This window comes from Rhinoraja longicauda, chromosome 10, assembly GCF_053455715.1.
Source record: "Rhinoraja longicauda isolate Sanriku21f chromosome 10, sRhiLon1.1, whole genome shotgun sequence".
NCBI lineage: Eukaryota > Metazoa > Chordata > Chondrichthyes > Rajiformes > Arhynchobatidae > Rhinoraja > Rhinoraja longicauda.
The window spans coordinates 9,064,337-9,079,853 of record NC_135962.1 but is presented as its reverse complement, the minus strand read 5'-3'; the positions used below and the strand labels follow the sequence as shown (position 1 = coordinate 9,079,853).

General features: G+C 41.9%; 1 protein-coding gene across 1 annotated transcript in view; it reads left to right on the top strand.

Moving 5' to 3' along the window:
- Positions 1-15,517, top strand: part of dnajc17 (DnaJ (Hsp40) homolog, subfamily C, member 17) — a 95,217-nt gene that overhangs the window by 44,115 nt on the left and 35,585 nt on the right. The window contains exons 8-10 of the mRNA XM_078406180.1: positions 382-459; positions 3,972-4,052; positions 6,647-6,793. Of these exons, the coding sequence (XP_078262306.1) occupies positions 382-459; positions 3,972-4,052; positions 6,647-6,793 (306 nt within the window). The remainder of the gene's footprint in view (positions 1-381; positions 460-3,971; positions 4,053-6,646; positions 6,794-15,517) is intronic.

The window sequence follows — 15,517 nt, the reverse complement described above, 5'->3', positions numbered from 1 at the left end:
ATGTACCTGTCTAACTTTTTCTTAAACATTGGGATAATCCTAGCCTCAAGTACCTCCTTTGGCAGCTCGTTCCATACATCCATCAGTTTATGTGGAAAAAGATACCCTCGGTTCAAGAGTTATAAGGTATATGCCACTAAAAGGTGTGGCACTGTTGCTATGGTGTGCTGCTGATGTCACCGGGGGAGATACCAGCAGCAAAGGTTTAATTTTAATGGAGTAGGGCAAGACCTAACATTAAAGGATATTTCTTGCTCAGCTATTCAAGTTTGTATCAGCCTGCTTCTGTTGGTCAGGGATGCAGAGATTCATGGATGCAGAGACTGAACCCTGTAAGTGTTGTCCTATATCAAAGAATTTATATTTTTCTCTCTTTGATAGCTGAAATGGAAGTGTAACAAGGATGATGAATTAAATGGTGGTTATTCTCACGAATTTCTCCTATCAATTTTGCAAAAGGTGAGTTCTTCTGCGGTGGGGTCATTGGACAAACAAATCTTCCGTTCCTTTCCTCAATAAGTTACCTAGTATCTATCCAAGTATATGTGTTATGATGGAAGCACTTTACTTTGGGAAGTGGGAATATTTTGAAATACATGCTACTCGTCAGCAGTTACGTAACACAGTAGTAACAAACTATTCAACCCAGGAGCTCCATCCCATACACTTGCCCCATACAAACTATGCTTATTCAACTCTGTCAGCATACGTCATTCTCTATTATAAATTTATCAGGCTTTTTCTTAATACATCAATAAACAATGATGAGTCTATTTTTTTCTTTCTTGAAGAATAACATGACATCTCAATGGTGATTTTCCTGATGCCAAATCATGGACATTACTTAAATTACTACTAAAACACAAAAGTTCTTGCGCTATAACACCATGAGAAGCGCTCAACCAAGAAAACCAAGCCAAAGGCCAAAGTGGTATCTAAACTGCTTATGCACACTTATACTATAGAATAATAACTAACTCCAAATGTAATAATAAGCTATCTACATGTTAACAAGGATACAAAAACTGATTGTCTAGATGCCAGTATATCATTGGAGTTATGAAGTGGACACCTCCCTTCACTGGTGTTTCATTGAGTTAGGCCCACGGCACCTCAGGAAGGCTCAACAGTAGTTCTGGAATCAAAGAACCACCCCCCACAATACCTGCTATCGCCACCTATGCTATCAGTATCTACTAAATAAAGGAAACTACAGACGATTAATTCACTCAAACAAACGCAAAACACTTGAATCCTGACTTATACATATTCTAACTTGTCATTAAACAATCACAGTGCCACAAATATCATCCTCGTATATAAAACTGATACACTTACATGGAATACACTTACAAAGAAATACATGAACCGCGCATTATACATTTCCTTTCTCCCCCAACAGACACTGTTTCTTCTCCACCAAATTCACCTACTGCCTTGCTCTGCTGCCTCTGACATTTCATTTACGGCCTGATGGAAATTGTCCACAAATTCCTAATTCTCCAAATAGCGACGTGGTCGATCATGCTGTGAAACCCCTACAACCCACCTCTACCGGATGTACTCTTGCTCTCCATCCTCGCTGCTCATCATAAATAATTTTAATGAATTTTACAACTTACCCAGCCAAGATTTGAATTCAGAATTTCTCAATTGCTGGTTCACTTCAATGAACAATATTTTACCATTTTAAAACAGTTGTAGAACTGAGTTCTGTTGACTGAGCAAAACAGATTGCAAAATAGATCCAAGGGGAAAATTACTAACCTTTAATCTTCTACTGACTTACTCCAACAATCATCGGTTTCATTGCTGTTTACCATCTTCATACTAGAGTCATAGTGATACAGTATGGAAATAGGCCCTTCGGCCCAACTTGCCCACATTGGCCAACATGTTCCAGCTACACTAGTCCCACCTGCCAGCATTTGGTCCATATCCCTCCAAACCTGTCCTATCCATGTGCCTTTTTAACTGCTTCTTAAATGTTGAGATAGTTCCTGCCTCGACTACCTCCTGGCAGTTTGTTCCAAACATCCACCACCCTTTGGGTAAAAAACTTACCCCTCTGATTCCTACTAAATCTTTTCCCATAAATCTCTCATGATCTTATACACCTCTATAAGATCACCCCTCATCCTCCTGCGCTCCAAGGTATAGAGTCCCAGCCTACTTAACCTCTGCCTATAGCTGAGACCCTCTCGTCCTGGCAACATCCTCCTAAATCTTCTCTGTACCCTTTCCAGCTTGACAACATCTTTCCTATAACACAGTGCCCAGAACTGAACACAATACTTTAAATGTTGCCTCACCAACGTCTTATACAACTGCAACAATACCTCCCAACTTCTGTACTCCATACTCTGGCTGATGAAGGCCAATGTACTAATAGCCTTTTTGACCACCGGATCTACCTGTGACTCCACCTTCAGGGAACTATGCACCTGTGCTCCTAGATCCCTCTGCTCTACACACTACCCAGAGCCCTACCATTCACTGTGTTGGTCCTGCCAATGTTAGACTTCCCAAAATGTAACACCAACTTTTTCTGCTTTAAATTCCATCAACCATTCCTCAGCCCACTTGGAAAATTGATCATTAAATTTTTTACAACCATTATCACTCTCTGCAAAACCACCCACTTTTGTATCATCTGCAAACTTGCTAATCTTGCCATGTATGTTCTCATCCAAATCATTGAGATGATTATTTTTTTCTTTCTGGAGTAAAATCATATTGAAAGTAGTTACTAAGAAGTGAAGACTCATTTTGCAGTTTTGAGATGTACTGTCCTACAGATTTATAGTTGCCCATGTCAAATATAGCAACGGGGGATATTAGATGTCTTGAGGAATTGGGTGAGGAGCCATGGAAGGAAGTTAGCGACAAGGTGAGTGGCAGACAAAGAGTGATGAGAACAAGATGCAAACTATGGTCAATCTAACTAGTTTTACTGCTTTGACCTGGAAGTTGCTTATAAGCAAAATAGGATGAACAGAATCATTTCATATCTCCAAGTTAACAGACCTCCAGTTAGCGACAGATAGCTTTTTCACTATGACAATGGACAATAGGTGCAGGAGGAGGCCATTCGGCCCTTCGAGCCAGCACCGCCATTCAATGTGATCATGGCTGATCATTCTCAATCAGTACCCCGTTCCTGCCTTCTCCCCATACCCCCTGACTCCGCTATCCTTAAGAGCTCTATCTAGCTCTCTCTTGAATGCACTATGAATTCTGTAAGAGATGTAACTTTTTTGTAATATTTAAGTGTTAGCAGAGAAATGTTTCTGTACTCAGACTAGGAGTTGCAAAGGGAGAAGTAATGAGCAGGAGAGTAGTAACTTAAGAGGTCAAAAACTGACAAATCAAACAAACATTTAATTGATGGTAGACATAATATGCTGGAGGAACTCAGCGGGACAGGCAGCATCTCTAAAGATTTAATTGACACAACGTGCACACCACCCTACATCCCCCATCCTCTTGACCTCAGCTCCACATTAGGGATGACCTTCCCTTCCTGCATCTTCCTCTCTGCTGTCAAAGACCTCTTCAAAACATATTGCTTTCTGTAGAGGAAATGGATTTGTTCCGCTTATAGTTTCATGGAAAAATTAATGTAACACCTAAAGTACAGTTTGTTTTCTTTTTGCTTCTCTTCAATCTCTGCTATGTATAGAAGAACAAAATAATGATAGAAGTGCAAAAAGCTTATGGAGCAGGAAGTGAAGAAAATTATAGATCAACACCGACACTGCATTTTATATTTTAAAAATGATTCATTCAAATCTTTCTCACTCGTGTTTGAAACTCCTGATGTTTAGCTAATTATCACGCTTGCTTTCTCCTAGTGAATTGGGATTTTGTTGTTAAACAATGACTATAATGAAGATTAATTCTATAAAGGCTAGAACCGGTAGAGCTCACCTGCTATTGGATACTGATTGATGGCTTTTTATTGCTTGCAGTATGGCGAAGTTTTAAACTTGATCATATCCAGTAAAAAGAAAGGCAGTGCTATAGTGGAATTTTCCTCGGCTAAGACTGCTGTGAGTATTGCACTCTATATTTTTCCATTTGAAGTTGATGGACAAACAGTTGTTCTTCCTCTTATCTTTTCTGCAAGTGGTGTGATCTTTGTGATTTCTATAACCTTGTCACTCTGAACACTCCCCAGAGCTTTCTGCTGAGGCATTTGGGTGAAATTATATTAAAAACTTCCATCTTCTTTCCCATTAATTCTCGTACGTACAAATTGCTCATTCTAACAAATCTAACAAATATGAACAAACCACTATTCACATACCAGCACAATAATAAGTCCACATTTGGATGAAACCAGATACAAAATATAACAAAATCACAGAAGACTGAATTATTTTTGTTTAAGAGGCCAAGCTGCCAGGTTTTAACATTTTAAAAAACAGCTGCTGTTTAAAATCCTTTGAAATTTGATCCATTTGCATAGGCTCTTTTTAACATTTGAATATGTGCATAAAAAATATTTTGTGTGTTTTGGATTGTACAAGCAATTGCTTGCAGGTTGATGAGAATCCATTAGGAAAGTGGTCCTGATGCTTCTGGCCACTTTTTGCTTTGCACACTACATGCATCTGATACCAGTCATCATCAGATGCTCAATAGTCATTTTTACATACCAACAGAAATTGGTGATTGAAGGTACCATCTGCATATTTCACACAGTAAGGCAAGGAGCAAACACCACAGCAAGTCCACAAAATTCCAAATTAAAGTCTCAGCAGAGCCATCGACATTTGGCCCTCAACCTCTGCCAGATTCAGTTTTCTGCTCTCCCCATTTTTATCCACAAGCAATGCTGCTGAGGATTACATCTCCTCTACATAACACAGCAGAGTGTAAGATACCATGGTCACTGGAGCTTTGGTGAGTTCGTATCTCGTTGTGGCTTGGGCATGAGTTGACCCAGACCAGCTGGAGAACGTCGTGACCCATCTCCATTCTCATCCACAGCCACCTGATTTCTCTCATCTCCATGGCCCTTTTTACACTGCTTTGGATGCCATGGAGCATGTTCTTGAAGAACTGACTTGTTTCCCAGCAGTCAATGCAGAAACGACTAGGTGCCTGTTGCCACTGCCCCTCAGAAATGCAAGAATAATATTTTTGCTCAATATTGCAGATGATTCCAAATCATTCCCAATTATTTATTTGATTGGATTACCCCCCAATTTTTCTGGATCATGTGATTGGGCATTACTATTACATTTTAATTATTACATTACATGCCTGTTTAAGCATCAGAATAAAAACGGATGAACAATTGCTCATCACCTCGTGTATCAACCCCATCAATCTCATCAGACTCCCAAGTGCTCTTGAGACATTTACTTGGCCAAGATGGACTCCTTTACAAGCTCAGCCTAATGAATCTTCATATTTAACTATGTATAAGAGATTATAGCCCAGATTTAATTTGGCTGATAGGTGGCTTCAGGAAAGAAAAGCCAAGGGTCCATGCACCTGTCTTTGTCGGCAGGATGGCAGTGGAGAAAGTCAACAGTTTCAAGTTCCTAGGTGTGCATATCTCTGATGATCTGTCTTGAGCCCAGCACATTGTTGCAATTACAAACAAAGCTCCACCACACCTCTACTTTTTCAGAATTTTGAGTGGATTCGTCATGTCCCAAAATACACTTATTGAACTTTCAATGATGTATGACAGTAGACAATAGACAATAGGTGCAGGAGTAGGCCATTCGGCCCTTCGAGCCAGCACCGCCATTCAATGTGATCATGGCTGATCATTCTCAATCAGTACCCCGTTCCTGCTTTCTCCCCATACCCCCTGACTCCGCTATCCTTAAGAGCTCTATCTAGCTCTCTCTAGAATGTATTCAGAGAATTGGCCTCCACTGCCCTCTGAGGCAGAGAATTCCACAGATTCACAACTCTCTGACTAAAAAAGTTTTTCCTCATCTCTGTTCTAAATGGCCTACCCCTTATTCTTAAACTGTGGCCCCTGGTTCTGGACTCCTATGATGGAGAGCAAACTGAGTGGTTGTACCGTGGTTTGGTTTGGTCATTAAAACTCCAAAGAACGAAGGAGGCTGCAGAAAGTGGTAGACAATGCTTGGTCCATCACAGGTATTGACCCCCCTACCATTGAAGAGATCTACAGAAAGCGCTGCCTCAGCTAGTTAACGAGACACACCACCGCACGCTCCTCTCGCTGCAACCATTAACAAAAAGGTACAGGAGCCTAAGAGCAGTTAACCATCAAACTCCAATGTTTTTAACCACTGTGCACAACCCTAACTACAACCTTACCTCAGCACCAAACTGCTATAGACTTTGTATAAGGTTGCACCACAAACCTAGGCACTATATTCCATTACTTAGTTTAACGAACAATTCATGGTATCTGTATTTGTTGTGTTGTTGCATTTAATGTGCCTGTAAAACTGCAGCAAGTAAGAATTTCATTGTTCCAGTCTCAGTGAGTATGACAATTAAAAACTCTTGACACTCTCTTGTCTCTCGATGCTCTCTTGAAGTTGCGGCATCACACACAGAGTAGGGTGCTGATTAGAAGCTTTAGAGAGAACTGGGTATTGGTTCAAATATTATCAATGCCAAATCATTCTCTCTTCACTTTGAGCAGGAGCTTGCTTTCAAGAATGAGACTGGTTTAATAAGTAACCCCTTGAAGATTTCCTGGCTGGAAGGGCAACCACCTTCAAACAACACAAACAACCCAGCAAACATCTCGTCGTCTTTTGAGGAAAGAAGTGCACACAGTCCATTACAGGTAGGATTGGCATCAAATACATCTCTAAGTTTTGTGGCATAATCATAACACCCTATTTCAATTGGAACACAGGCAGCTGTGATGTCGGGTAACAATTTTGCACTGGTGTTTCTCATGTCAGACCATTTGTCTAAATGGTGGAGGTCACGGTACTAGATGCTCTAACAATTGAAATCTCCAGATAGTCTAGGGATTAGGTTTGAGCATTCTCGGCCCTCTACCATATGTTTTTCAATCGCTAATGCAGGTAGGTGAAAAATTAGCTGCAGTTTTTGGTCCTAAATTCTATACAGTCAGTCCTGTTGGAAAATGCGTACAGACATTGTAAGCATTGGATTTGACTTCAGCTATCTGCTGACATATTTCTGGGCTCAATGAGGTAAATCGATCTGATATTTGAGGCAGATTGGCAATTATGAATTACACCACAGCAACACGCTGGACTTTCAAAAGATGAGTAAAAGAATGTGGGCTTTCCTTTTCCCCAGAAAAATATTGTCAGAGCTTATAAAATGTCTTTGATACCGAAAGACAACTTTGTGTCCCATCCATTGGTTTTTTAGAATCGTTTTGAGACACAACACAGAAACAAGCCCTTTGGCCCACCAAGTCTGCGCCAACCAGTGATCCCCGCATACTAATGTTATCCTACACACACTAGGGAAAATTTACAATTATACCAAGCCATTTAGCATTCAAACCTGTTCATCTTTGGAGTGTGGGAGGAAACCGGAGATCCTGGAGAAAACCCACGCAGTTCGCCAGAAGAATGTACAAACTCCAGACAGACAGCACCTTTTGTCAGGATCGAACCTGGGTCTCTGGCACTGTAAGACAGCAACTCTCGCTGTGTCACCCAATGGCATATTACCTGATTACACATATTGTTTAATAATGCAACTCGTGGCCATTTTAGTCATGATCCTTGTTTAATAATCTAAAAGCAATCCTGTAAAAGCCCTTTAGGGCTGCCAAATATCAACGAATCAGCAATTTGCTGATTCAAACTTCACTCCAGTATTTAGGGCACAATTAAAACTGACATGCTGGGTAAGATATTATTAAAAGTTCATCTTTGAAGGGCAAAGTACGATCTAAACATAGCACAAAAAGTAAGGAAATTTGTGTTTGGTAGATTATTTCTTTGTTGTAACAATGCTTCTTGGCAATAAACCTTATACCGTTGGAAAGCCTGATTATTTCCCTTTTAAATGGTGCCACATTTGTAAGGAACATGCATTTGTGGGATGAGCAGCAGAGCTGAGTATGTGGGTTGCGCCCATGAAAAATCTGCCAAATCTTCTCTGCCAATGCCAAACAGCTTATTCTGCCATTGACTCTTGTTCGGTGTTGTTTGGTGGATTGGATGATTGAAGTCTGAAGAAACAAGACATATTGGCAATTTAACAATTTATTTATTTAATAAACAGGAGCCTCAGTAGTGTGTGGAAGAACCATACACAGCCACAACAGCCTGGCACCTCCTCCTCATGCTGGTCACCAGCCTGGTCACACACTGTTGTGGGATGGCATCCCATTCTTCAACCAGCATTTGTCGCAAGTCAGCCAACGTGGTTGTGTTGGTCACTCTGGCACGAACAGCAAGCCGAAGCTGATCCCACAAGTGTTCAATGGGGTTGAGGTCAGGACTGCTGGCAGGCCATTCCATCCTCTCCACTCCCAAATTCTGGAGGTATTCTCTGAGAAACCCTGCTCTGTGGGGGCGAGCATTGTCATCTTGGAGGATAGAGTTCGGTCCCAGACTGTGGAGATATGGGATTGCCACTGGTTGCAGAATCTCATCTCGATATCTCTCTGCATTGAGATTGCCTCCAATGATGACAAGCCTCGTTTTTCCAGTGAGGGAGATGCCGCCCCACACCATCACACTGCCTCCACCAAAAGATGTTACTCTATCGGTGCAGTAATCAGCATAGCGTTCTCCGTGTCTTCTCCACACTTTGACCCTATGATCCAACTGCCGTAGGCAGAATCTGGACTCATCGCTGAACATAACGTTCCTCCACATGTTCAGGTTCCAGTGCGCGTGTTGCCGACACCAGCGCAAACGGGCCTGACGGTGAAGGGCAATCATGGCAGGCCTCCTGGCAGCCCTATGAGACCGGAGATCGGCTGCGTGCAGTCTGTTCCGAATTGGCTGGGCAGAGAGCCGTCGGCCATATCGTCCTGCAAACCTTGACTGCAAATCTGTAGAAGACAGCCTACGGTTCCTAAGTGCTGACAGGGTGAGGAAACGGTCTTCTTCGGGTGTCGTCTTCTTGGGACGCCCACTTCGCGGCCTGTCTCTGACATCCCCCGTTATATGGAACTTGGCCTTCACTTTGGAGATGGTACTAGGGCTCACTCCAAATAATGCCGCAACTTGGTTTTGCGGAACACCAGCTTGAAGTTGCCCTATCGCACGGGCCCTATCCAGATCAGTCAAACGTGGCATGCCGATTCTTGGAGCAGACACCTACTGACCACTGTAGCAGGGCCCATGCTCACAGATGCTGCCAATCAGGTGCCTATCAGGCACCTGATTGTCAGCACCTGGGGGTACCAGATGCTCAAAACAAGAGTCAATAACAACAGCAGAATAAGCTGTTTGGCATTGGCAGAAAAGATTTGGCAAATTTTTCATGGGCGCAACCCATATACTCAGCTCTGCTGCTCATCCCACAAATGCATGTTCCTTACAAATGTGGCACCATTTAAAAGGGAAATAAACAGGCTTTCCAACGGTATAAGATTTATTGCCAAGAAGCATTGTTACAACAAAGAAATAATCTACCAAACACAAATTTCCTTACTTTTTGTGCTATGTTTATGTCTTTCTCTCTCTCCATCCCTCCCCCTTCCCAGTTCTCCGACTAGTCTTACTGTCTCCGACTACATTTTATCTCTGTTTGCTTTGTTGCTCCCTTCTCCCAACTAACAATGATCTATACTACATTTTCCTTGATCACCATTCCCTTTGGCCTATTTCACACCTTCACACTTCCTTATCTTCTATCTCCCTCCCCACTGACGTCAATCTGAAGAAGGGTCTCGAGCCGAACCTTCACCCATTCCTTCTCCCCAGAGTTACTCTAGCATTTTGTGTCTACCTGCAATTCAACAGGAATTGATCCCCTGTCCTGTTTACACAATCAGCTCTCGGAATAAAAGCCCTTAAAGAGTAAAGCAAGTTGGTAGATATGTCAGCTAATGTGGAGACCCCAGTCTACCTGGCAGAAATTCCGCTTGCTTTTTAAATACAAAGACTGAAGCATCTTAAATCGAAAAATTGGGAGCCTTTAATAAAGGATGGGAAATTCTTCCAGCAGGTTGGTGAATCTAATTAATTAATGGAAAACATTTTACATCCATGACCAATATTTAATCTTATATTGAGAGTTGTTAGAAATTGGATGTATTTTAAAAAGATAATTTTTAGTTATCAATTTCTTGAGATATACCATGCATCTGGCATAGACATGAAAGGCCCATTCCTTATTCTGTATGTAACAATAACGTTTATTTCAATGAATCTGTTTCAGAATCTGGTTTTCTCCAGATAAACTGTTTGTTTCAGTGACATCACTTATTTCTTGAGATGGAGTTGATCGTCCTTTTACAGAATTGACTCGGTTCTGTTTATTTATTTGTATTAAGCATAATCCTTGAGCGGAACGTGATAATCCTCCCCCGTAAAGCAAGACATATATGTTTTAAATGTCATCATACTCTCTGTAAATATGCCGAGTTGATCTTAATTGATGTACACTGTTGAGTTGCTTGACCTTTACAGTATATATATGTGGAACTAAGCAAATTCAGATTCACTTGGCTCATTCTGTACAATTAATCTTTGTATACAAATTCAAGAAGAATATTTCTTTACAGTGTTCAGTTATCCTACTCCAGCATTTCTTCACCTCAATCAAAGCCCTCACAATTTTCCCCCAATGCCTGCCTGTTAGCTCAGTATTCTTTTTCGAAACACCTGAGTAAATTTTAATAAAAATAGAGCATGCTGGAAACACTCAGCAGATAATGTAACGTTAGTGGAAGAAGAAACTGAGTTATTGTTTCTGTTCAAAGATCCTTCAACCTGAAATGTTACCTGTTTCTCATTCCTCAAATGCTGTTGAGTGCTTCCGGCATAACCAATTTAGTTGTCCAGCATCTGCAGATTTAAAAAAAGTACTCAGTCTATAATTTATCTCGGGGCTAGATTTAGGGGCTAGCGGAATCAAGGGATATGGGGAGAAGGCAGGCACGGGTTACTGATTGTGGATGATCAGCCATGATCACAATGAATGGCAGTGCTGGCTCGAAGGGTCAAATTGCCTCCTCCTGCACCTATTTTCTATGTTTTTATCTCGCTTTTCACTGTTATATGGGTCAAGTGGATTTCTGACGTCTTGGTCATGAGGTGTTCTTTGGATGTCTTAATAACTTAGCAGATGATTTATTAGACTCTGGGATAAAATACTTGTAATTGTCCTGAAGCAAAGTAACTTATTTTCAAATCCTTTGTGCGGGATTTACTCAAAATCCTGCAATGTGATAGAATCATAGTTCTTGTTTTCTCTTTATTTAGGTTTCTGTAGATTAAAGATCTGCTATGATTAAATATTGCAGTAATAATACCATTGTTGTTTAATGTGGGTGATAACTGCAAGCAGTTCACCAACTCACCTACAAATCGCATGCTGAAGGCTCCAATTCCACCTGAGACCAAATTCTAAACACAGTATGAAGTGTTACTGGCTGAAATGTAATCTCTGGGGTCTGATTTGTTCTTGATATTGGAAAGTCTTGGCATTGCTGACAAGGTGTTGCAGACAGAACTACTGAACATTTCCAGCTATAGGTTTACACGCTGATGGGAAAAGGGCAGCAACCACCAGCAGCAGGCTGCTGTCTCAAAGCAGCTGTATTGCTAGGCACTTTTAAATAATTCCCACGCTAGCTGTGAGTGCAGAGGTGCTTTTGTTTTTGCTGTAGTTTTAAAGTCATGAGTTGAATGGTAACTCGCACCAAATTAGCTCAGTTACGTATTTTTAAAGAATAAAAATCACTCCCTGATTTGGGCAAACAAGGTCAAAGATTCAGTTAAATACAGAAAGAACCATCAAGTCAAGTCAAGTCAAGTCAAATTTATTTGTCACATACACATACTCGATGTGCAGTGAAATGAAAGTGGCAATGCCTGCGGGTTGTGCACAAAAAGAATTACAGTTACAGCATATAAATAAAGTTAATAAGTTACTAAACATAGCACAAAAAGTGTCGACAAAAATTTAGTCTCTGGGGTTATCAAAGTTGACAGTCCTGATGGCCTGTGGGAAGAAGCTCCGTCTCATCCTCTCCGTTTTCACAGCGTGACAGCGGAGGCGTTTGCCTGATCGTAGCATCTGGAACAGTCCGTTACTGGGGTGGCAGGGGTCCCTCATGATCTTGCTTGCTCTGGATCTGCACCTCCTGATGTATAGGTCCTGCAGGGGGACGAGTGTAGTTCCCATGGTGCGTTCTGCCGAACGCACTACTCTCTGCAGGGCCATCCTGTCCTGGGCAGAGCTGTTCCCAAACCAGACTGTAATGTTGCCGGACAGGATGCTCTCTACAGCCCCAGAGTAGAAGCAATGAAGGATCCTCAGCGACACTCTGAATTTCCTCAGTTGTCTAAGGTGGTAAAGGCGCTGCTTAGTCTTACCCACCAGTGCGGCAATGTGCGTTGCCCACGTCAGATCCTCTGCGATGCGGACTCCCAAGTATTTGAAACTGCTCACCCTATCCACAATAGACCCATTTATCTCCAGTGGCGTGTACGTCCTTGGATGTTTAGCCCTTCTGAAGTCCACAATCAGCTCCTTTGTTTTAGTGACATTCAAGAGGAGGCTATTGTCCTGACACCAGAGTGCCAGATCAGCCACCTCCTCCCGGTAGGCCTTCTCATCGTTGTTGGAGATCCGGCCCACCACCACAGTGTCATCAGCAAACAGCATTAATCTTGCCATGCATATCCATGTGCCTCTCCAAAATCCACTTAAATGCAACTGTCAAGTCCACCACAAACCTCTGAACTGTCACTGTCATATTAGTGCTTTATCATCATATATCTACAGCCGGAAACAGGCCTTTTCGGCCCTCCAAGTCCGTGCCGCCCAGCGATCCCCGTACATTAACACTATCCTACACCCACTAGGGACAATTTTTACATTTACCCAGCCAATTAACCTACATACCTGTACGTCTTTGGAGTGTGGGAGGAAACCGAAGATCTCGGAGAAAACCCACGCAGGTCACGGGGAGAACGTACAAACTCCTTACAGTGCAGCACCCGTAGTCAGGATCGAACCTGTGTCTCCGGCGCTGCATTCGCTGTAAAGCAGCAACTCTACCGCTGCGCTACCGTGCCGCCCAAGAGGGAATCTTTAAGAGGGAATGCTCCTCCCATTCTCTCTTTCCTCCTCCCTTCCTTTCCCATCCACCACTCGTCAGTTAAATGGAAGTAACGTTTGAAGAGAGGCATTTTCTATTTACTATGATTCCTTGCCAGCAATAATGCCAGGGAGTAATGGCCAATAAACCAGCCAGTTCCTACACTAGCTTATATTCTTAAACTATTTACTATTACTATTAAACTATTTATAGTCTTAAACTATTTACAATGCCTTTGCTGTGGAATTTAATTTTTGCTGGAAATGCTGGTTCTGCCAACAATTACTCAACAAACATTATCAGCTTGAGTGCTTCTGAAAAGTGCAAGCAAATGGTGCTCATAATGGTGTTGTAGATGGCAGCCTAAGCCATGCATAAATTTTGATCATGTGTACATTGCAATAAATGGGCTCGCCATCATGATCATCTCATTATCGGTAGCGGTTCTTACAAATTCTTGTAAATTTCCTGGCTTTACTTATGCATGACCCTCTATTGGCCGGTTGCATGGTGGAGGAGGGGGAACAGGGTGGTAGGAGGTTTGTCGTGGTGTTGGATGATAGTGTGCTACTGGTGAATAATCATTGGGCCGTTGCAGTGCTGAATTAAACATAAAGTGTACGATTGAATCAAACACAAAACAGTTCCCATTTCCCATCCAATTGGACCCAGTTCCTGCTGGAATTAGTGCCAGAAAAGGTGTGTACCCATAATTAAATTGATCAGTCTAGGTTTTTAAAAAGCTGTGTAAAGCATTGGTTCGTCTCTTCTGAAGTATTGTGTGCAGTGTCAAAGTAAAACTCTCCAATAAGACTCGTGGACGACTTGATTAACCATCAGCAGGGAGTTTATTTTACTTGCGCAAGGAAAGAGTGTCACAGTCTAAGGCTACGATCACAACTCTAAAATTAAGTTGGTACAGTCGAGCATTTATACACCAAAAAGATATATTACCAAGGAAGTACAAGGGTGAGGTAGATTGATATGTAAATTGCAGAATCTATACTTTACTTTTTCATTACACAAAAGTCGAGACTTTTTGGCTCTGTCCTTAACCGGGTACAAAAGGCAAGGGATAATTAGTATGTTAATAATCCCAACACTAGATCGCAACCTGGCCCCACAGAATACATGGATAATTAAGGCACCTGTGCTCAATAGTGGTTTCCGGCTGGCGGTTTCTGAGTGCCGCTATGAGCTAAGGTAAGGACAATGTGTACGTGAGGGAACGATGTGTTAATGGTATGTGCGTCAGGGCCGGAGTGTAGTGGAGATAACGATGGGTATTGGAACTTGCCGCAGAACCCAAGAGACGCAGCAGAGGTCATAGCAGTGTTCGAAATGGTTTTGTGGCATGGAAGGTGCTCGTTGGTGACTTTATTGTATTTAATAAATAAAGCACCTTCACGTTTTGGGACTTTCACAGCAGTTCTGGCTTCCCTGCTCAGAGAAGGATATAATTAAGCTAGAGAGGGCTCAGAAAACATTCACAAGTATGTTGCTTCAGTTGTGAGGAGAGACTGGATAGGCTGGGACTGTTTTTCCTGGAGCAAATGAGGCTGAGGGGTGACCTTTATTGAAGTTTATAAAATCACGATGGAGCAGAGATAAGGTGGATGGTCATAGTCTTTTTGCTCCAGGGTAGGGGAGTCTGAAACCAGAGGGCATAGGTTTAAGGTAAGGTGAGAAGGAAAGGGTTTAAAGAAGATCTGAGGGACTAGTTTTTCGCTTAAAATGTGGTGAGCATATGGAACAGGTTGCAGAGGAAATGATGGAGGCATGTACAATTGCAGTGTTTTACAAAACATTCGGATAGATTAATCAGTAGAAAATGTTTGGAAGATTATGAGCCAAAAGTAGACAAATGGAACAAACTCAGGAAGACACCTTGGTTGGCATGGATGAGTTGGGGTGATGTTCCACACCATATTGCTGTATATCTCCATGTTGTTGAGAGGGGTCTTTGTTTAGACTCATTAGTTTTTCACACAGAACCATTGTAAAGTGAACGAGGGAAAGATGAATGCTGGAAAAATCAAAGGAAAATTCCAAAGCGACCACAACTGGATGGGAAGCAACAGAAAGCTGAGCTGGCAGATTATGGTAAAATTGGTCCCGTGTGTGTTACTTCTCCCTCCATTTAAAAAAAATCCAAGGAAATTAGATCAGGAATAAATATTGATTTTTCGTTTTTGGTTATTATTTTTGAAGTCAATGAATTGTGGGAATGGAGCATTTTCACAGTGGGAACTGGAAATTTAGATCGTGGTGTGTTATTCTTTCACGTGTCCT